Source organism: Ailuropoda melanoleuca, chromosome 13 (assembly GCF_002007445.2).
Source record: "Ailuropoda melanoleuca isolate Jingjing chromosome 13, ASM200744v2, whole genome shotgun sequence".
In the NCBI taxonomy this organism is placed as follows: Eukaryota; Metazoa; Chordata; class Mammalia; order Carnivora; family Ursidae; genus Ailuropoda; species Ailuropoda melanoleuca.
Genome location: NC_048230.1, coordinates 78,854,901 through 78,878,859, shown reverse-complemented (window position 1 = coordinate 78,878,859; position 23,959 = coordinate 78,854,901). Strand labels below are relative to the sequence as shown.

Sequence of the window (23,959 nt, the reverse complement as noted above, 5' to 3'; positions counted from 1 at the left end):
AAATTAAGCAGAGTGGCAGGAAGTGATAAAGTGCCACTTGGTAAATACAAAAAATAAAGTGGTGCTGGGGAGTGTATCGGGAGTGTGGGAGTGGGCGTGATGGCTCCTTACAGTACTAAATACAGTGGTCCCAGTAGGCCTCGTTGAAAAGGCAGCACTTGAGAAAGGCTTCAAGGAGTTAAGAGGTGAGCCATGCAGATACCTGGGAGAAGAACATTCCAGGCAGAGTCTCACAACCTGTGCAAAGGCTGTGAGGTGGCACCTGCCTCGCATAGTCAAGAAACAGCAGAGCTTTGGCATCTGTGTGGCTCAGTCAGTTAAGTGTCTGCCTTCGGCTCAGGTCAGGGTCTCAGGGTTCTGGCATCGAGCCCCACATCAGGGTGCCTGCTCAGCAAAGTGTCTGCTTCTCCGTTTCCCTCTACCCCTCCCCACCACTCAAGCTTTCTATCTCAAATAAATAAATAAAATATTAAAAAAAAAATAAAAAAAGAACAGCAGAGACCAATGGAGGTGTAGCCAACTGAATAAGGGGGAAAGGGGTAATGGGTGAGGGGGGTTGGATCACATAGGCTCTTGTCCCCCACTTCTCTTTTTTACCCTTTCTTATAAAGTCACATACACACTGGTTTCTGGAAAAGCAGACTCTGTGCTGATAAGCATGCTGAGCAAGCTGGGACTGTGGTTAGGCAAGGGAGGGGTCTAAGGGCAAAGGGTAAGGAGACACCCATCTTCGGGTACCAGCTCTGCATGTACATGACACTGAGAGCAAATGGCTCCTTTAATTCTGCATGTGAGGTGCCCACTAAGCCTCACCCCAGTCCTAGGCTTGATGAAGAGAATTCCTGCTCTCTATTTGACCACAAAACAGGTTGGCATTTCTATTATCCACAGCCAGCCTAGCCTGCCACCACCACCACCTACCCACATCTTTGCAAGAATAATCCAACCTGCAAATGTGCATTAGCAAGAAGCATGGCTGGACAAACCAACCACTGGGGAGATGAGTTTCCTGCTCCCTTTGGCCACCCCCACCCTCCACTGGCAGGCAGAGAGAGGAAGCAGTATTCTGGGCTAAATTTAGTCTTCTAGTTTCTACATCTGTCTGCAAATGTGTGGATGTGGTGGAGAAGTGATGCTTCCCCAGCCCAGGAAGAGATGTCCAGTCAGTCTGTGACACTGGGATCACAGATGTGACGGAAGAACCAGTTGTACAGACAAGTGCACAGGGTGAGTCACTCTAAGCTGACTTGGTGTCTGAGATCAAGAAGCCAATGCCCCAATAAAATAAATAGGCCCTAGAATACTCTTGGTGTTTATTTCTCCACCCATCCACCCCCGCCCCGTCCCAGAACTCAAAGAACCTTGAGGATTATAAATTTTCAAGAATATATAATTGTGGGGCGCCTGGGAGGCTCAGTTGGTTAAGCAGCTGTCTTCGGCTCAGGTCATTATCTCTGGGTCCTGAGATCAAGCTTCGTGTCAGGCTTCCTGCTCAGCAGGGAGTCTGCTTCTCTCTCTCTCTCTGCTCTTCCCCAATGCTTGCTCTCTCTCTTTCTCAAATAAATAAATAAAATCTTTAAAGAATTTGTAATTGCTCCCCATATGGACTCTGAGGGGACCATGAGCAGGGGTGGGAGGGCCCTGCTGGTACTGGGAAAATTTATAAGGCCTTCAGTCCCTTAGTGCAATAATGGCTCCATCAGGATGTGGTATCTCCCTTCCCACGATTATCTCCAACCATCAACAGCCAGATGAGCCCAAATTGCACTCACTCCACATCAGGGTCATCTGTGCCCTGCCTTTTCTTAAAGAGCCCAAGGAGATTAGGTGTTGGTATCTTAGATAGCTGACAAAGAACAATGGCAGGAGCGGGGAGAGTGGGGGACTATGGAAGTGAAACAAAAACCCACTGATTTTTCCATTAAGGAAAACCAAAAGAACTTGAGTGCTCCCTTTCAGAAACAGATATAAATGTAAAGATTTGATCAGAATTAAGGTCACTTAATTAAACTTTGTTGTAAAATTTAGTGAAGGGTGCTATATATCTCTAATTACCCTGCTGTAGCCTAAGTTTAAGAAATCATGAGAAGTCAAGCTTCCCAGACACAACATAGTGAACATATTTTAAGGTGCTAATGATATCAATTCTGAACGCATTTTTATTACTGTCAAATATGGTACCTTTGATCAGGAAATCCATTTATCTCAATTGAAATCTGGCTGTTCCTTGAGTATCTTGCTTCTCTTTTGCTGCTCTCTCAAGTGATAGCTGTTTATTTTCTCACATCCCAGGTGCCCCGGGGCCAAAAACTGGATAGTAGGGTTTTTTTGCTCCCAATGCCACTTTTGAGTTCCAATTCTCATAAGGCACTCCAACCAGCTTTTACCACTTCCTCTCTTGTGCCATTTACTGAGCTCCCCTCATTCAGCAAAGACTTTGGTAAGTGCCTCACTGTCTTCTTCATCCAAAGCTTTGTCATCAATATTGGTGACATTAACATATAATTCATCCAACATTCTGCCCTCTCAGGACTCTGACCGCCCCATTTTCAATGGCCTTGTCCCCCACTCTACCTTAACTATCCCCATACTTGGACTGTTTCCTTGGTTGGTTAGGGCAAGAGTTAGTGACCCAAAGCCAGTTCTGTCCTGAGACCCAGGTGACACAGGTAATGGGACTCATGCCTTGGGATTTGTGCTCTAGAGGTTGTTCTCTGGCTCTTCTTTTCTGGTTTACTTCCAAAGACATGAGAAGCCTGAGTCAGCAAAAAACACATTTCCCCTATAGCCCATATATCCTCTTCCCAGATTGTTCTCTGGGTCCCTAGAACCCCAGAATTCCCCCACTCAAATGATTCCATGCTCCTGGGGTTGTCTCTTTTCAGGGGATATGAACAAAACTTGGATATTTGGGCTTCTGTGTCCATATGCATGAATGTTAGGCCCTTTATGATGTAGGATGGAGCCTTGTGTGGAAAGAGAAGGGAGATGACCAAACACACCCTCATCCCTAGCTAATAAGAACGGCTGAAGCTCCTTATCAATTACAGCTTTAATTTCACCTCCTAGATAGGATTTATTAAGCTACCCAATCACAGGATTATTTCTGCTTATTGACAGTAACCAATCTGTAGCAAAACCTTACTTTCTTGAACCCTCACCCAAATCACCTAATATAAGCCCAAATCCTATAAGTCCTCCCTAAGGCGCTTTTCCTGAGACACCACAGCTCCCCACAACGTGATGCTAATTACTCACAAATACACTACAAAATTTTAGCCTCTAATATTGCAAAGATGATTAATATAGCCTATAGACTTAATTATAATCATTGGGATTTTCTACCTTAGGAAGATTTACCCAAAAGGGTTCAGGTCTCCCTAGTTTTTTCTGTTAGCAATATTCATTCACTCTACCTTGAAGGATATTTCAGTTGTCATGGTGAACCCATGGGTGATGACTGGTTCCTCTTCAGCAGTCCGTCCCTTCCAGCAGTCCAACTCCACACAGCGACAACCAGACAGGAGCACTTGGCGATACATCTCAACAGAGGAGTTTCCAGCCAACTGGCCAGCTATAAAACACCAACAAAATGATCTTTAGAATCCTACAAAGCAAGGAAGACATTGGTGGCTTCCTAGAAAATCTTTTCAACAATGGGAGAACAAAGAGTTCAAGAGCTTGTGTAGTTGGTGTCAACCTTCTGCCTCAACATATCAAAGGTTAGTGGCATAATCCCAAATGTAATTGTGGCTCCCTAGCAGTAGTTTTAGGGAAGAGAAAAACAGAAGGAAAAGAGCATTGTAACAATAACAATAACTCATGTTTCCTAACTGCTTACCATGCACCAGCTATAGTTCTTCTGACTTTACATGTATTACTACATTTAATCTTCATAAAAACCTCTCTTGTATAGCTACCTTTATTTTTTGAATATTTATTTTCAGATAATGAAAATGGCAGAGAGGAGTTCATGTGCTCAAGTTTCCAAAGCTGGTAAGTGGAAGATCCAGGGTTATAACTCAAAACTCAGTCTTTTAGTCTGAGTCTCTAAGGCTACTCTGTTGTAAATCAAGCCTTCTGTCATGTTTGTCCAAAGCACAAATGCTTAGAAACACTTTCTTTTCAGAAGTGGAATAAATTTGTAGGAATAAATTTAAATTTAACCAAAAGAGTGTAAAACATATTCTCTAATAATTATAAAGCAGTGTTGAAAAAATTAAAGAAGACCTAAATAAATGGAAAGACAACCCATGTTCATGGAACAGAAGACTTAGTATTGCTAAGATAGCACTGCTGCCCAAATTTATTTCACATGTTCAATTCCTACAGAACTCCTAAGTTGGCTTTTTACATAAATTAACAAGCTGATACTAAAATTCCTAAGGAAATGTAAAGAATCCCAAATGGCTAAAACAACTTTGAAAAATATGAACAAAGTTGGAGGACCTACATTTCCGTATTTCAAAACTTAACTACAAAACTACAAGACAGTGTGTTACTGGTATAAGGACAGACATATAGATCAATGGAATAGAACTGAGAGTACAGAAATAAACCTTCACATTTATCTTCAGTTGACTTACAACAAAGGTTCCAAGACGATTCATTGCAGAAAGCATCATATTTTCAACAAATAGGGCTAGGACAACTGAATAGCCACACGCAAAATAATGAAGTTGGATCCCCATCTCATATCATAAACAAAAAAAGTTAAGTAGAAATGGATTAAGCTCCTAAATATAAGACATAAAACTATGAAACTCTTAGAAGAAAACATAGGGGTAAATCTTTGTGACCTGGATTAGGCAATGGTTTTTGTAGATATTACACCAAAAGCAAGCAACAGAGAAAAAAAAAATAGATACACATTCTCAAAACTTAAAACTTTTGTAAACAGAACTGAAATACTCTAGTAAAGTGATAAGAATTGTTAATAATCAAAGCACTTGTGAGGTCTGAGAGTAGGAATGGAAACGAAACTATTCCTATGCCATTTCAGTAGTTATTGGAAGGTACTCACTTCTTAATAAGTTATTTCTTAAAGATTAATAATAAATAACCTTTGAGACAGGCCCACCATCAACACACAAACGGATGTTTTTGGTTTTCCACATTAAAGATTTTCTCTGATTTCTACTCTTTAAGTCTCCATCATTTTTAAAATAGTTAAAAAGTGACATGTTGATGAAAGCTGTCAAAATGACTTTGAAATAGACAGGCTCTGTGTGGTGGAGACATACAGAACAAAGAAAATGGGATTAAGCCTGTTGGCTTAATTTTATTTTTATATGCATGTCACAACACCCAAACATCAGCATAACAAAAGGATGACATTCTTGGGTTCTACAGAGCCCTAGTAAATGCATGAAAGGCTGATTAAGTAGGTTTTCATAATCACTTTTCTCTGCTGAAAAAATTGGGCCTTTTAAACACACAAATGTGTTTGCAAAAGAAGAAATGCTGACAAAGTAATCTAGAAAGTTCCTGATGCTAGATAATCAATTTGCCATTTATAATAGACTCAAAGTTTGTTGTAATAAAGGTCTCTGCTGCAGCAAAAAAGGGGGGGGGGTAGGGACAGTGAGAGCGAGGAGAAAAGATAGTCATTTACATGATTTTTAAGCTTAAGGGGGGCTACTTTAGCTAAAGGAAGTGAAGGATTCAAATAATACTTGGTTAACTCATTAAAAATGCTAGCTCCTGCAGAAAATTGTACGTTATTAAAGAGCAGAGCAGATTTTCTTGTGTCCTATGTAGCAAATTGTTTAAGTGTATTTCTGACTATCCAATATCATTACGATTTCTGAATCTATTTCATTAATTGGTCGTTGAGTGTTTCTAAGTTCAGTAGGGAAGTTGCCATGGGTTCATAAGCTAGAGAAGGTTTAATGGTAGATTGACGTAGATAAATACCTAATCCACACTAGAGTTTTCAGTCATAAAAGATTCAAAAAATCTCTAGAAACATTTCTTCGGATTTGCATGCAATTTTTCTTTTTTAATCATTCAAAGAATAAGAGGAATCTGATGTACTTTTTGAATGTTGATCAGTTAATGTTTTTAAGGACATCATAAGGCATGGGGTTGGGTTTGTGAGATGCAAAGGAATCTGAAGGAAAAAAACACTAAAAAATGGGAGATGAGAGACAGAGTGTCTATGTTGTGTTTATTGTCCATCACCTAAGCTCAAAATAATCCTTCCAAAATCAACTGTTGTTCAATCTTAAAATGAATAGTCTTTATAAGAAATGGAAGTCTCCCAAAGAAAGCATATTTTAGGAAAACTCACATTTACCCATAATTGTCCTATTCCTTGGCATGCATGTTAGGTTTCCTGTGTGTTTTCCTTCATTTATGGAGATTTTTTTTCCAAATACGTATTAATATTTATCCATATTTCCTCCTTTTCTGCCTAAATCCTCAAACCTAGTTTATTTTTCTTCCCTAACATTCCTAACTCGTCATTATTATATCCCACCTGCCCATTTGATTACATCCAATAAATATAGCTTCTGGGGCCAGGGGATTGCCTGGGGTTGGAATTAATGATATGTCATGAGTCCCTCAACCCTTGTTATTTCTGAAACTAGTATCTGACATCACCTCTGCCTGGCTGTGAATACCCTCTGGAGTACATTCCAAGTCCACGATTGACCTTGGGAGCCAAAGCTCCATCTCAGATTAATTCATAATACTGCCCCAAGTCATAGCTCTGCAACTTTTCACTTGACTGCATTCATTTTGGTTGGCTGGCTACATTCAATGTGCTTTGTCTAAGATTACCCAAGGCATCCATGGATGGAAGAGACCAGAAAATTGAAAATAACACCCCTCTATTAACACAGGCTTCTGAGAAATTGTCTGTATTTACAGTTATCATTACATATTTTCTTTTCAACCTCTATGCAAAAAGTTTCCAGAACATTATGCATTTGTTAATTCAGTGGCCTTCTTCAATAAACAGTATCTCCTTCAATAAATGGAGATGGGAACTATTTCTCCTTTTGCTTTCAGTGCTGTGTCAGCCATTCAGGTCACCTAATTCCACAGTTAGAGTTGAGGAAACTGCCCAAAATACAAAGGATGTGTTTTTCATCTTGACCATTCCTAGGGGCATGAGTATGATCTGATGTCTCAACCACAGTATCTGCCAGCTGCCCCAGAGAGACCATGAAGCTGTCTTCAACATGGATCCAATTGCCATAAGGAGGCTTAAGTGAGAAAGTGGGGAAGCAACTTTCAGCATATGCCTTACTGATCATATAAGCCTCACCATTAGGATCTGTGCACATTCCCAAACATGTCCTCTGTGGGAGGCAAAATATGGGCTCCTGGGGATGCAAAAATGACATGAGACCTATTCTTTACTCTTACCCATCTAGGTAGGTAGGCAAGTACACATAACAGAGATGTTCTCATGTGCTAGGGAGTTTAAACTCTTACCCCAACCTCGCACTTCTTGGCTTCCCTTTCTTTCTCTTTCTTCTCACCAATAGAATTCTATTTAGATTCTATTTAATTAAGGTTCTGATATGCTTCAGGATCCCCTCCTCAGTCCTGGGGTAAATCTTAATTCTTCCTAATCATGCACAGGAGTTCTGTGGCCCACGTTACTGATTAATGTGAGCATTGCTGTGTGGTGTAGCTCTGGGCTATATCTAATACAGTGTAAAGGAAAAGCTACAGGGTAGGGTTGGGGGGGCCACCTCACTCATACAAAGGGCCACAAGACAGGGACTTCCCCTGTGCCACACGTGGATCTTATTTCATAGGAGGCAATGCTCATGGTGCAAAAGCATCTTGCAGCCATAAAGGGAGCAAAGAGACAGAAAGCATCTGGGTCTCTGATGACATCAGTGAATTTTTGGTTTAATCAACCCTCTACCACTTTGCTTCTGGACTTCTTGTTGTGATTGGCAATAAATTCCTTAACATTTAAGCCATTAAGTAACAGTATCCTATTACTTATGGCCAAAAACATTCTGGCTGTCTCAATTTACCTTCATTTCACAAGTGAAGAAACTAAGGCTTAGAAGAGTTAATTTACTTAAAGGAAGATTTGAATGTGGTCTATTTGCTAAACATGATCTCTTCCCATTCTACCACTTAACTTTCACAGGTTTGTGTATATTTTACACCAAAACTAAATTATAAAAGGTTACATATGCTAAGGGTTAAAAGGATAGGAGAGATGGGAAAGCAGAGAGTGACACTCTGTCTGGGTTGGTAGTGGATAAATGACAAGGGTAAAACTATGCCTTGAGGGGCGCCTGGGTGGCACAGCGGTTAAGCGTCTGCCTTCAGCTCAGGGCGTGATCCCAGCGTTATGGGATCGAGCCACATCAGGCTCCTCCGCTATGAGCCTGCTTCTTCCTCTCCCACTCCCCCTGCTTTGTGTTCCCTCTCTCGCTGGCTGTCTCTATCTCTGTCAAATAAATAAATAAAATCTTTAAAAAAAAAAAACAAAAAACAAAAAACAAAAAACAAAACCCAAAAACTATGCCTTGAATTATTTCTAGAACTTTTTTTGCAGTCCAGAGCATATATGTGAGAAGAGGAGTTGAATAATTATTTGATATATTCAATCAGATAATTTAATTCATCAGAGGATAACAAAAACCTCAAATATATTTTTTTTTTCTAAGCTGAATGAGGATGTTAATTATTCAGAGATATACTACTTTGCTTTGTCCATGAACCTGGAGCAATTATCTCCCAAAAGGATTGGAGTATGGGAAGATTTATGAAGAGCTGAAAAAGTATAGGTTGAAATGAGTGCATACTGTTCTGTCCTGAAGGAATTTTGTTTTGAGTCATAAGGGTGGATTCCTCAAGGAAAAACAATAATTTAAAACATAATCACTACTTGATGTACTGCCAAGACTATCCAAAACCCTAGAAAAATGACCATCATAATTAAAAATCAACTCATTCTGTGCATGCATTTCTTTCAATGATCCTATTTATTTTTCCTTTTGGGCATCTTGATGGTCAACAAAGGGGCAATAATGAGAAAAGAAATAGACATAATAATAATAACACATTGCTAAATTGATTGGTTTTCATACTGTACATTTAGTTTTTATAGTTCCTTTGAATGCTCGAAAGACAACATTCCAAATATCAAAATCCTCCTTATCTGAATCTGGACTAGCATGTCTCAGGAATACACAGGAATACACAGTGTGCTCCAGGAAAATAAGTAGGGTGGTGACTGTGGGGGAAGAAGGTTGATCAGAACTTTAATGATTGTGAATCAGTAATTTTTTTTCCCTATATTCAAAACATACTGCAGTAAGTACAAACCTTTGTACCTAGCATTTAAAAAACTCATTCAAATAGGAAAACTCCTTTTTCCATCAAATACCCTTTATGTGAAATAACATTTCTACAGAAAAATTTTCTACTTGTTCTGGAAATGCCTATAAAATGTAAAATCTCATTTCCTAGATATTGATTTTAACATTTAATTGGATTCCATTGGGTTATACATTGGTTATAAATTTATCTTATAATATTCTTAATTGGCTTTGGGGAGTTTGAATTTCTATGTCATCACCATTCATATTTTACCCAAAAGCCTCTGGGAGAGTTCTGCATTAGAGTTCTACATTAGGTTTATCTATAATAAAAGCAAGGATACTAATAATATCGTATGAAGTAAAACCAAATTTCTCCAATAAGTCAGAAGAGAATTTCAGACAAAACATCCAGAGCCTGTATTAGAATTTATATGTACATTTTTTTGTTAACTCTATGGAATCTTCTTTTAATCCCCTGTAGGAAAATGAAAAATTTTGACTGGTATTGGGATAAGGTGATATTGTGAAAATGTGAACTTATATAATGCAAACCTCAATAAAGTAATATATGGCTCAGAAAAGCGAGCAAGTTAAAAAAAACATAAAGATTAGAATATGGTTTCACATAGATAACATAGTTTTAAACCTGAATATTTGAAAATAGGTAATTCTAATACTATGGGAAATTGCATAATTGGAGAAAGAATCGGTTTACTTGGTCAGAAATCCTGTGTATCAGGTGGTGACGATATAAAACCTTTGTATTGAAACTGGAGACAGCTATTTGAGCCCTTTCTTCATCAAAAAAGAGAGCAGACCCTTCTCCTTCCTAGTAAGCTCTCTAACTACTGATAACTATTAGCTATTAAGATATGCTAACAGCCCAAAACCAAGCCAACACAATGAAGCCAAATTCTCAAACACATCTGTGCTTACCAAGTTATTCAGAGGGAGGGTGAATGAGTGACTCTGGAAGAAATTCTTTGGACTAAAAATCCTTAATGAAACGCAGTTAAAAACAACAAAAAGGAATTGCAGAGAAAAAAGGAATAGTATTCTATAGGTTTATTGTTCCTACTGATACCGAATAATTTTCTTGGAGCTATTACTGTGTTGTTGGTGAAGTAAATGAATTAATTATGTACAATTTCATAGGTATCAAGATTGATAAAGAAAGCAGAGTTATAGAATCAGGAATTTAAATAAATGAGAAGATAAGAATGAAGATAGTTCTGTGAACTGGCACAGTTCAGACACAAATGTATCTTTTCTTGCTTCCTTCACTGAAATGGTCTGGAAACAATGTTCCATAGTGCAGGGTTCAAACTGCTGTTACCCATACAATTTTTTTTCCACTTAAAGAAACCAGAGGTTATTCGGGGAAAAGTCTGATTCCATGGTGGTGCAGAAAGGAACAAGGTGAGCCTGGAAGGTCTTTATGAGCCAGAAAGCAAGGACATTTTCAAAGGTCAATGGGTCATGTCAAGAGACTAAAGAAGTCAGCCTAAAAAATGTTCCCATTGACCAAAGCTGAGACAATTTGAGTATCAAAAAGAGAACAGTGGCTGTGGTCGGTGAACTTACATAAAATCTAAAAACCATAAAGATAAACTAATCTAAAAATCTAAAAGCTAGGATAAATAAAAGCTAAATAAAAAGCTAAGATAATCTAAAAATCCATAAAGATAAGCAGAAAGAGGGAATATATTCTGAGAGAAGGTAAAATGAATAGACTGTATATCCAATCAGTCTTATTATTCAATCATTTTGCTACCATTGCCTCATTTATTATATGACAAATAATATAGATACTAATGAATGTAAACACATCAGTTGGAAGGCATTTTTGGGGTTAAAAAGGACTACTGGTAAAATTACTGCATAGCACGACTTCTGGGCAGGTGAAACCACATACCATGTCCAAAATTTAACTGAACATATACTTATGTATTTTTAAGAATCTTGTGGTCCTAAGTATATGATAAATTCAAGATGCCATCATCTGCCAGTCTTTACAGTTACGTTGTTTAGGATGCTATCAAGTGAAAGATCTTAATTGAGTTTCTGTCGACCTCCTCAAACTTGGATGAGAAAAAAGATAATTTCTTTAATTTAAACCTCTCTTTAAAATTTAATAATCTCTTCAGTTATAAATGCAGGTCACAAATCACAACACTATAAGCAGAATTGCGACTCTGCCACCAGGAGAAATCATAGATATTTTCCTATCATGTTCCATTGTTGCAAATAGTCACATCATATTATTTATGATAATATTTAAATTGTGCTCATAGGAATATATATTGTTTTATTGCACATTTGTTTCTTTTAATATTTGATAAAAAATATTTTGTTGGAAATTATCTTCTCTTTCATCCTATATATTATATTTTATGCATTTAACACTACTCTTAGAAGGGTCTATAGACTTCACCAGAATGCCAAATTGATTGATGGTAACAAATAACATTAAGATTCTCCTGAGGCGGCCGCCTGGGTGGCTCAGTCGTTAAGCTTCTGCCTTTGGCTCAGGGCGTGATCCCAGTGTTCCCGGAATCGAGCCCCACATCAGGCTCCTCCACTGGGAGCCTGCTTCTTCCTCTCCCACTCCCCCTGCTTGTGTTCCCTCTCTCGCTGGCTGTCTGTCTAATAAATAAATAAAAAAATCTTAAAAAAAAAAAAGATTCTCCTGAGAAGATAAAAAATTAAAAATATTTTGACATTTCTTCCAGCGAGAACTATGGTCTGTTTTCTCCCTTTGAATACGGGTAGGTTTGTGATTCTTTTGACAGATAAAGAAGTGACCACACAGAACTTCAGAGGTGAAGTACCTTAAGGCAATTAAGCTTCCTCCTTGTTCTTTGGGACATTTGTTCTTGTGGCCATGACCTGCCACGTAAGAAGTCTACCTACCCTGGGGCTGCCATGCTATGAGGAAGCCCAAGCTACATGCTGAAGCCTCTTACAGGCAAAAGATCAAAAGTCCTAACTGAGCTTAAGTTCCAGATATGTTGGAGAAGCATCCAGATGATTGCAACACCCAACGTGTTCATTACCCCCAAGCACTTAACTGGCAGGTGAAGCCCAAGACAGCAGGAAAGAGAGACAAGCCATCGCCTCTTGTGCCCTATCTGAATTCTTGACATACAGAATATGGATCAAAGTAATATGGTGGCTGTTTTATGCCACTGAATTTTCGAGTGATTTGTTAAGCAACAAGAAATGACAAGAATAGAGTTTAGGATGAACCAAACATGAAATCTAGTTAGTTTTTGGCATGCATTTCTCCCAGTAGATAATGTCAGTTGAAACAAAACAGGCTGAAAGGAGCCTGAGAGCCACCCAGTTTTTATGAAGAACATACAAGTTGCACTTTGACTGACCAGAACTCAGACTATGTGGTTCTGTCTAGATGCTCTCAGATTATATGGAAGCATCCTGCGAATCTCACTGTCAGGAGGCTACTTTGCTCTCTCTGTCGAAGGGCCATTTTTATTCTAAGCTCTTTTTTCACCAAGTGTGGGATACCAGGCCAAGGCCCGATGTGATACCAATACAACATACATTTGTACTGGGATGAATGGATCTCCTTAAGGAATTTAGATGAAAGAACTGCTTATCCACCATACAACTGAAACTGTGAAATTGTCTTCAACACCCTTGAAAATACAGTGCCTGGATCTCCCTTGTCATTACGTTCATAGTTTCCTGGTCTACCCTGTAGCACAAACCACATGACCCTATTTACAATGAAATACAGGCTGTCATTCAGGGTTAAATTTGTTTATGTCTAAAGCCCCATTCCAACTTGAGTAAAATTAGCTTTTTCTCTTGAGCATAAGTTACATATGCTTTAGAAATTTCCTGTACAAGAAAACAGTCCAGAGACTAGGTAGTATTGCCAATGGCTTGAAGTCCACTGAAGGAGTTCAATTACACAAAAATTCCATTGGCCCAAAGATAGCAGACGTGATACATATTAGAAGACTTAAAAACTGGGGAAGAGATATGTTGTGAAGAAGTGATACTGCCTCTTACAGGCAGAACCTCTGGTCCCAGAGCTCAGGTCTCAGAGGTGTCCTACAGGAAATGAAAGAACACGCCTTCCCTTCTGAACAACAGAAAGTAGAGGTTGGTGAAATTTGGTGAGACTGGCTAAAGTCATTGTCAGAGAACTGTGAATTCGTACCTGTGAGGTAGGTGTTGTGTGAGGAATTGATGAAATAGTGAGAAAGGGGCTGAGACATATCTTCATTCAAATCCAGTTTCTCAGGCGAAACGACTCCATTTTCTTCTCCACTTAGATAGCGCATAAAGCCATCCACTGATATCTGTCCTGGAGGAAATGAAGAAATAAGAAGAATGTGAATGCGTCCTTTCTATGGGAGCTGGTATCATGATGCTTGAACTTTTTTTTTTTCCAGAAAACTCTGGTACATCCAAGGTAGAAGACAGTAGTCACAACTGCATTTTAACACAGATAATAGTAGTCAAGGATTATGTTATTTCAGAACAATTATCTCCCAGTACCACAGATAATGGAGAAAAATGTATTTACATGAACCTCATTAACTTTCAGAAGATTTAAATACCTAAACACCAATCTCTTGTTTTTAAATTAAAAATGGTTATCAACTTTATGAATGGACATCAAAATGTTATTAGTGCTTATCTCTGGGTAATACAATTAGGAGTGAATTTCCAAAGTTTCTGTTATGTATATATGTTACCGTTATAATCAAAAAAAGTTATTCACGAGGGGTTTTATTATTTAAAATGAAGCAGAAGTGTTTCCAATTAACGATCTTTTTCTCTGAAACAGAAACTACAGATGACCACAAATGAGTCTGTCCTAGGAATAAAAACTCAAGTGCTCATAAACAAGGAGGTCTTTAAATTTCTTAGTTAGAATGACTTCAAATGGAAGAAATATGACTCACACTTTCATTTACTTGGATCCCACTTAGAATTTTTGCTTTTGTTGTAACCTTTCTGAAGTGACTAATGCTAAATATTGAGATAATCCTTTATCTTTATCACAGTAATCTTTATGGAATGCCCAGAGAGGCCAACCTCACTATTTTGATCCGTTACCACAGTTTGTTTCTTCATCCTTAACAATCAGAGCCTCAAAACCCCCAGCACATTTGTGAGCAGTGGAGATGTTACTTGTAAACATTGTAGGGTAGCATTTCTTTCTTCTTGTTGAAACAGTTTTGGATTAACATAATAGTGATATATGTTCAAAAAATTAGGCAATGAGATGAACAGAAAGGAAAACTAAAACTTTTCTAAACATGCCCAACTCTATCTTCAGACCTAGGTACTGTTACAATCTTGGTGTGTATGCTTCCAGGAAAAAAAAATGGGTATGTGTGTGTAATTCTTTCATGAAGGTGCAATCATTTAGTAACTTTATTAGATTAACCATAATTAGATTAGTAACCTTTGTATTAGCAGAACAATATATGATAAAAATTGCCATGTAACCTATAATATTTGTATCTCATATGTATAAGATATGTGACCATAGCACAACTAAGTAATATTCCATTACCATTAGACATTAAAGTTGTTTCTAATTTTTCACTAGTATAAATGACATTGTACTGAATACTTTGATGGTTAAGTTTTTGTTCAAACTCTTAATTATTTCCTTAGGATGAATTCCCAGGAATAGAACAGCTGGTTCAAAGACAACACAGACTTATAAGGTTTTTAGTATACATAACCAAGTTGCTTTCTGTTAAAGTTCTAGCAAGTTACTCTTTCATCAATGTTTTTTCCTCCTCTTCACCTCTATACCAAACTTGAAGGTAAAAACATGATATATAATAATTCTAATTTTTATTGAAGATTACTCTTGAATGATAAGAGGTATGCCATCTGCAAGGGCCAAAGCTAGTATTGACTATTTACCACAGTATACATCTTTTATTTATTTATTTATTTATTTATTTATTTGACAGAGAGAGAGGGGAGGGGCAGAGCAAGAGGGACAGGGAGAGAGGCAGACTCTCTGCTGAGTGTGGAGCATGACGTGGGGCTTAATCCTGAGACCCCAAGATTATAACCCAAGCCAAAATCAAGAGTCTGACACAACTGACTGAGCCACGCAGGCGCCCCTGTAAATCTTTTTACATCCAGTAAGTTTCTCAAAGTAACTGATGAATATTTTTCCCAATTCTGGAAACATCATAGCTAAATTGCCTTTAATATTTTCCAGGAATAAGAAAATTAAAAAAAAATTGGTCATTGGCTCTTGATGAGTGGAGCTGGGTTTTAGAAAAAGAAAAATCTTCCTAAACTGACTGAAATAGGAATAATAATTTGACTCTGAACTTCTTAAAAATCAGCCCTAACATATACCTTGATAATTTTAATAATGACAAAATGAAAAAGTGTTAAGAAGGTCTCGTGCATTAGAAATAAGAAATAACGGACGCCTGGGTGGCACAGCAGTTAAGCGTCTGCCTTCGGCTCAGGGCGTGATCCCGGTATTATGGGATCGACCCCATGTCAGGCTCCTCTGCTATGAGCCTGCTTCTTCCTTTCCCTCTACCCCTGCTTGTGTTTCCTCTCTAGCTGCTGTCTCTATCTCTGTCGAATAAATAAATAAAATCTTTAAAAAAAAATAAGAAATAAATACATGAAGGCCCTCGTACGGTTATGTTTGTGTGAATTTTTTTTTTTAAGATTTTATTTTTAAGTAATCTCTATATCCAACGTGGGGCTCAAACTCATAACCCTGAGATCAAGAGCTGCATGCTCCAGTGATGGAGCCCACCAAGTGCCCCTGTTTGTATGAATATTTAAGAGACGCTATAGTTTGTACCTCCAAATCACCATCACCTAACAAAGTGATTGTTCCGAACATGGTACCATTGATGAGAACACTTCGGGGACTGAGCTCAAAGCCTTTTTTTCAAAGTCGGTTATGGTGAAATGCATATATCCTTTCAGACTGGTTTCATTTCGGAAACAAATCCAAATCAATGCCACTTACAGTCAAAGCTATTTCAATAGATGGCTTTAAAAACTATTTTGGAATATAAAACGCATTAGAAATGATTTTTAAAAAACCTAATTTCTTCATGTTCTTCCTTTTTTCTGTGACCCGTCCATCTTGGCAGCTTCTCAAACTAGTGCCCATTCCTCCCCCCCCCTTCCTTCTTTCTTCTCTCATTACCGTCCACTTCGCTACCTTCTTGTTCAACAAAGATTTATTGAACATCTGCCATGTGATAAGTACACAGAACAATAAAGCAGAGTGAAGCACGGCCTCTGCCTTCATAGAGCGCACAATCAACAGAAAATAAGATCATTCACGCCTTGGAAACCAGGCATGAGCTCCTCCAAAGGAGGGTGTGCATTTATATCTTTGTCATCCCTGGAATCTACCACAATGCTTTGTGTACTGTGGGTGTTAAATCAGTCCTTTTTTTTTTTTTTTTTTTGGCTGATTAGTGATTCAAAATAGGAAATAAATTCATTTCAAACTGGAAGATCAACAAGGATAGCATCATTTTGATTCTTTGATCAGGTCAGATGAAATTGCTAATTTTGGCATTTTTAACCTATGCAGATGACAATTTCATACAGCTCCGTCTCTAACTCCAGTTACTTCTCAGAGGACAGGCAGTCAAGGCAAGTGTCTTTAAGGGCCAGCAAAGAAAAAGTAATGTGACTGATGGAATAATGTGCACCCCACGGAGCTGTGGATTGTGGAAAACTCACAAGTGTATACTCCTTCTGAAGGCATAGAAATGACAGCAATAAAATATTGTGGGACTAAACCAACTGTTTTTACGGCGCTGGTGACTCTCAGGCTGTCATGTCTATTATCTTGCAGGAATAAATATCTTTTGGTCCGATCAGCAACTTTAGAGATTAAAACAAAACACACCAAGTGTTTTGGTGAGGATGACTAATTTAAACTTTAGCATCGATGCCCATTTATTGTGTCTAGGGCCTTCTGGGGATTTATGTTGAGAAAAATTCTGAGCCATGCTTATGATTAATTTTGTTGTGTTTCATGGGTGCAGGACAGAGAAGTGGGGGGATATAAGCTATATATTTGTTATTTTCAAATGAGGATATTATAATTAAGGTCAAGTTATACTTTACAATATGCCTAAGAGCACATGTCAAAGTTTCATTTAATTCATTAATGAGAAAAGCAGGATGATGACAAAGCTATTTCAAAGAGAGCTATGAGACACTAAGGCATACACATGTGTTGTCAGCACATCACCCAAAACAAAAAAAAACCCAAATGTATAAAAACATTGTTAAATTGAATATAAAACTGGTTAATGTTCTATAGATCAATTAAACATAACCTTTGGTTATCTTCTCTACTATTTCATAGGAGTTGATTTTAACATAATTTTTTTTTTTAGTTTAGATTAAAATCAGTAAAAAAAGAGTTGAGTGAGTCAGTATCTGTGAGGACTATTTATAATTAGTTTTACTGAATAATTAAAAAATCCCCAGTGAAGGAATTTACCTAACTTTGAATAAGAACACAATGCAAGAGTTTTGAGGAGAGTTCAGAATATGATTGCAGACTGCTGGTAAGCAGACACCTGGGAGCAACTTTTCAACCCCAAAGCTTGGCTTTGCTAAAAAAGGAGTCGATGTGCAAGACTTCTGATGCATCAAATGACTAGGCAGAGATATGTCAAAGTCAAGAAAAGCCAATGAAACAGTAAGGATAAGGAGTAGTAGGCTTATAAGTCATGAGGCTCGGAAGTACATTTGCAAAAATGCAGATTTTTTTGGCATAATGAATTAGCTTAAAAAATAGTTCTGACTGGCTTTGGGACAGAAAGCAGATTCTTACAGGTTTTTCCTTTGTTGTATATAACCTAGAGCTGGATTATTTCTGTTGCTGTTGATTTAAATGTATCAGTCCTTCTTTCTCCATCAACCTTGTACTGTTTTTGCAAAACTGCTTACAATTTTTTTTTCCTGGTCCACTGAGGAGCATAGAAAAATGAAAAACCTTGAGAATTAAGATAGGAAACATTGCTTTTCTAAACAAATTAGCAACAGAACAATAAATCTAGCTTACTTATCTGTCAGCAGTAACTGATCAGGGACAAATTCCTCAACCACAGGCTGGGTAAACTATACGGGCTCTTAAGTCCTTCTTCCTCTAAACTTCAGTGAGTTCAAGTAGTTTAATGTATTAGGGATGATTATTAGCTAAATTAAAACAAACTGTCCCATATTAGGATGATATTAGGAAACATCAAACCACAACTAAAAGCAATGCTTCAATTTTCTAGAATAAAATCAAGAAGAGAAGTCCAAAAGAATAAGGCCAGCTTACAAAGGCTACGAATAAAGCCCCTTACATATTTTTTTAATAGAAGATTGGTACTTTTCTAACTGGACATGTTACTCATATAATGGCACCTACTAAAGTAGGAAAAATAGAACTCCCTTAAGGAATAGGAAAACGCTGCTCTATGAAACTTTTCTGTTCAGAGTTCTGGTGTTCAATGAAAAAGGAAACCAGTGAGGCAAGAGTGGAAAGATCTGACTTCAGTGGGGAGAAACGATCTTGAAAGAGATAAAAGAGGCAAGTGGCATGACAAAGTGATGGTCCCCAAGGGCCATTCATATGTCTCATAATTCTTCAGCAATATCTTTGCTGCAAAGAAACTGTCATGGAGTGTTGCACAAATGTCATGGCCAGCAACGGTACCTCCGCCTCCTTCTGCCTCCCTCCTTCCCATGGGGCAGATAATGACTGAGGCTCCTCTGGGGTCCTCCTGAGCATGTCGGGAAGACAGAAATTTGAAATTCTATTGTGACAAAATGAGACCTTCCAGGGATGCTTTAAAACCATGTGGTGTGTCCAGTGACCCTCAGATGGATTTATTTCATGTTTACAAGGGCACGCAAAGGCTCTTGTATATTTACGAGGTACGAGCTACTCTGATACCTTCTCTAAACCTGGGGCCATCCCATGGCTTTTGGGAACAATTAAGAGTAAGGAGAATCTGTGTCCACAAAAGGGAGCTCTGGAGACTAGAACAGAAGAATGGTCTATCAAGAGCTTGGTGGACTGGTTCTCTCACCTTCTCAGGTCCTGACTCCTTTATCTACTGGCTTCTAGAAAGCTAGATCAACAGAACTTTCTCCCTTGAACTCCTGTTCCAGGCATCTAAGAAAAGATGTTTCAGATCAAGTCTCTCTGGGAAGAACAAGAAATCTTGACTTTACCCTGAAGCTGGTTGGGGCACCCTTGGTGGTGGTTATTAATGAGCACATTTTTAGTGAGGGCCCAACTCTGTGTGCCAGAGGTTAAGAATAACGAGGATGTGTCCATCAGTGTCCTGACCTTCAAGACTTAAAAAACATAGCATATACAATTCTTTTTTTGATGCCCTTTGATGTGCAGTTCAGGTTTCTATTCAGTTAGGGTAATGTCCTAATGTACATGTAGCTAAAGAGTTTGGAGTCCCATTTAGCAGACAAAGTCACTAATTTCATGTTGGCCACATAAGAACCTTCTGGTCCAACTCATTTTGGTCCAGTTCTGCTCCATTTTCTCTTTTACCATTCTGCTGCCGAAGTCTGGCTGAAAATAGAGGGGAATTGGCTTTTAATTTTAATTTTAATTGTTAATGGACTGAATTTGGAAGGAAGGAGTAAGGAGAGGCTGAGTGTGGCCAGTTGGTGGAGGGGCAAAGGTACAGTTAAGAAGCCACCCAACTGATTTGCTTCTGATGTACAGACACGAATGCAGGAGATGTCTAGAGGATAATAGTATGGTCCACAAGCAATACATAAGGGTTGTTTTCTAAATTTAGACCTCTTTCATGCTGTCCAGAACCAATTCTACTATGATGGATAGTAGAAACAAGCACCCTCATTTCCCCTTGATTAGAAGCAAATGCTTCCAAATATTTTAGTTGATGCTCTTGTTATTTACCCCTACATCTCAAAATAATATGTTTGTTGTACTATTTTTTGACTTCCCATCATGGGAGATGAGGATATTGCTCTTTCTTCTCTCCACCCCACAGCATATGTACACATTCTTCCCATCCTTCTGAGATAGTTACATTGTAATTTAGTTAGATCTGTATTCAGTGCTTATATTATCATGACTGTGTATTCTATTCAGGGCTGAGTCACATAGTAAACCGACAATTATTCTTCTTTCCATGCACAATTTAAAATTTTCCCTGTAGTTGATAATTGTCTTGTTTTGTCATTTGCTTAATTTCTTTGCACATATCTCAAATCCAACTTCAAGTGCTCCACCAGTTATCTAAATCTCTTTGCAAAATGTTCAAACAGAACACATGTTCTCCCAGTTTCACTTTCTTGAAGAAGTCTTTTTTGGAGTCTAATGACCTACTCCAATCTAGATTGATCAACTTCCATTTCTTTCACTTCTCTTTGTTGAATCTCTTCTATTTTTTGTATACCATGTCTTCTTCTTTCATGATTAGTCTTTTCATTTTAGTGGCAGCACATATGTCAGTACATTCCTGAGAACGGGTTCATGACTGTGAAATTTTTTGAGACTTGTATGTCTAACATGGCTTCATGACACTGGCATCCTTGATTGCTAGTTTAGCTGGGTATAATATTCTAAGCTGGAAAAAATTTTCTTTTAAATTTTTGTAGGAAAATTTGCTTCATTGTCTTTTAGCTTCTAGTGTGCCTATTAAGAGGTTTCAAGACTTACAGATTCACCATCCTTAAAACAGATATGTGGCCTGTTTAAAAAAATTGTTTATTTTCTCTTTCTGGAAATTTTTAGCATCTTATTCAGTCCCAGTTTCCCGAAATTTTGCAATGCTGTACTCTGGTGTGGGTTTATTTTTATCTTCTGTGATGGGCAATCTTTGACCGCTTTTAGCATAAAAGCTATTATCCTTTTATTTGAAGCATTTCATGAATTATCTTTATGAAAATTTTCTCTGTTCTCTCTTTCTGGAACATTATTTGGGCAAATTTTGCATTTTAATACATTCTCTCTCCTATTTTTAATTTTATTTCCTTGTTCTACTTTCTGAGAGATTTCCTCAGCTTTTTTCCCAAGCTTCTTTTAGTTTTTTGTTTCTCCTGCCTTTTTTTCAATGTCTGAGAGCCAGTTTGTGTTCTCTGACATTTCTTTAAAAAACAGCATTGTGTTCTTTTTCAATAGTGCAATATGTTCTGTTATCTTTCTAAGGATATAAATAAGATATGTATATTTAAAGTTTTTCTTCTAACTACATAACCATTGTTTTGTCCAAAGTTACATATTTTCCTTATTTCTACTTTTTTTTAAAAAAGATTTTATTTATTTGAGAGTGAAAGAGAGAGAGAAGGAGCAAGGGAAGGGGCAGAGGGAGAGGGAGAAGCAGACTTCCTGCTAAGTAGGATGCTAGACGTGGGGCTCAATCCCAGGACTCCAGGATCATGACCTGAGCGGAAGTCAGAGGCTTAACTGACTGAGCCACCCAAGCGCCCTTCCTTATTTCTACTTAAAAAAAAAAAAAAGTTTTCCTCATATGTTTAATAATTTTTAGTTTTCTGTTCAAATAGGTAAACTAAAAAGTTTGTTTCAATTTATGAATGCATCCGGATAACTGACGATAAATTGAAAATGAATTGTCATTGTGGAGGAATCAGTCTTTGTCTCTTTGGAGCAACCCCTAATGTCAGTACATTTAGGTCTATCATTGGGCTGATGAGAGTCCTGAGAGAAGATCTATTTAATCACTTGCCAGGAGAGCGCAGGCCTGGATGCCAGCATTCCAGAGCACATGGGGAAAGAAGGATGGAGGACTCAACACTTGGTACGTTTATGCATACATAAAATACGTAACTTTATCTCCTTGCTTTCAGTATGGTAGCCCTGCCTTCACCTGGGGCTGTGTCATCCTCAGACCCTCTGTTTTCTTGTCTCCAGAGAGTAAACCTTTAGTCTTTATCCAAGTGGGAGTTCTCACTATTCCTTAAATAATAGTCAACCAGTCCTCCTTATTTTAGGCTGTACCTCCAAACCCACTTCCAGATGAACCTAAGATAATAAATTTTAAGACTTTTAAGGGTTCATGGAATAACTCAGATTGGTCCTCAGCTTTTCACATGGCAGATCTATGATCAGTTTTGTCAGAACTGTTATAGCTATAAGCATATAGCTAGCAGCCAACATTAAGTAATTATTGTCCCTTATCCTATTGTCTCCACCTTTGCCAGATTATGCCTTTGAAAAATATTTCCTTTAATGCAATTTTAGTTGATTTACAGAGAATTTAATTTAGATGACTACATTCAGGCCATCACATTTCCCCTGATATTCCATGATTTCTTCTACTACACCACACTGCAGAGTTTTAAGTTTAAAAAGTCAGATATCGTACGCTTTATTGCTTGATCCTAGTATTTTTGGGTAAAATGGAATCAGATGGGAAGAACTGAAGGTCTTCTGTCATAGACCTACTTTGCCTGGTCAGAGACTTATCATGGGTCTCTCTGGTTTTCTTTTATTTACACCTTTCTAGTGAAGAGTAAGCAGTGACTAATATCTCATCACAGAGAGCACTAGATGGGCAATTTGTCAGTCAGGTTTTTCCCAGGTAGAGCGTAGTCAGAGTCACAGAAGCAGTCTGAGCTCTCAGATACTTATCAGCTAGAAAGGTGCTTGGTCCCCTTGGCTTCTCTTGCCAACCTCACGAGGCTGCTGGAGGGGAACAGATATGAAAGTGTGTGTAAGGAGGTGTCAAAGTCCACACTTTTCTAAGGCAGTCATGACAGAGACAAGCTGGCCTTTGATTTTATGAGTACCAGTGAATTGTTCAACTCCCCTTATGGTGGCCCTGGGATGTGTCCCTCATGATTTCATTAAATCAGAAGAAAATACATCCAGATTTAATTTGATTTAATGTAATTTTATTTCCCAAGTCTCTCATGTAAAATTACAATTTGAGTTCAAAACACTGCCTGAGAAATTATCTGATTAAATCTCAAAAAAATTTAAGGAGACTTCTGGAACTAAATTCTAAGGCAGCTGAAATAAATTGCATATTCAATTCTGGGGTAGTTGGGAGTATTTAACAGATGAGAAATTTCCTCTCTTCCTTTCCAAGTCCTCTCACCCTTCTCCAGTACACACAGCAAGAAAATATTCTAACTGTGCCCCAGGGAAGGGAGAGGTGGCAGAGAAGGGAGAACTAAAGGACATCTTTTCTTCCTGGTTCTTTTTTTTTTTTTTTTTTTAAGATTTTATTTATTTATGTGACAGAGAGACCCAGCGAGAGAGGGAACACAGCAGGGGGAGTGGGAGAGGAAGAAGCAGGCTCCTAGCGGAGGAGCCCGATGTGGGACTTGATCCCGGAACGCCAGGATCACGCCCTGAGCCGAAGGCAGACGCCACCCAGGCGCCCCTTCTTCCTGGTTCTGAGTGCACTTGTCGACCAGGACTTCCTTGTCCCAAGTCTAGGGGAAGTTCCAGACAAGTATGATGTCTTGAAGAGAGAAGGCTATGACTCCTTTCCCTGGAGATGTTCCAGAAAGTTCCAAGCTCTGGTGTTCCCCAGTGTCAGAAACAGCAGAACGATTTTATTTTTATTCCCTCCGTCTGACTAGCCCCTGGTTGATGCACTAATCAGACAGCATTAAATGTCTAAAGCCATCAA

The 23,959-nt window shown here is 38.2% G+C and overlaps 1 protein-coding gene across 1 annotated transcript in view; it reads right to left on the bottom strand.

Moving 5' to 3' along the window:
- PLCB1 (phospholipase C beta 1) overlaps positions 1-23,959 on the bottom strand; it is a 686,722-nt gene that overhangs the window by 167,429 nt on the left and 495,334 nt on the right. The window contains 2 exon segments of the mRNA XM_034640285.1: positions 3,417-3,574; positions 13,495-13,641. Coding sequence (XP_034496176.1) covers positions 3,417-3,574; positions 13,495-13,641 — 305 coding nt within the window.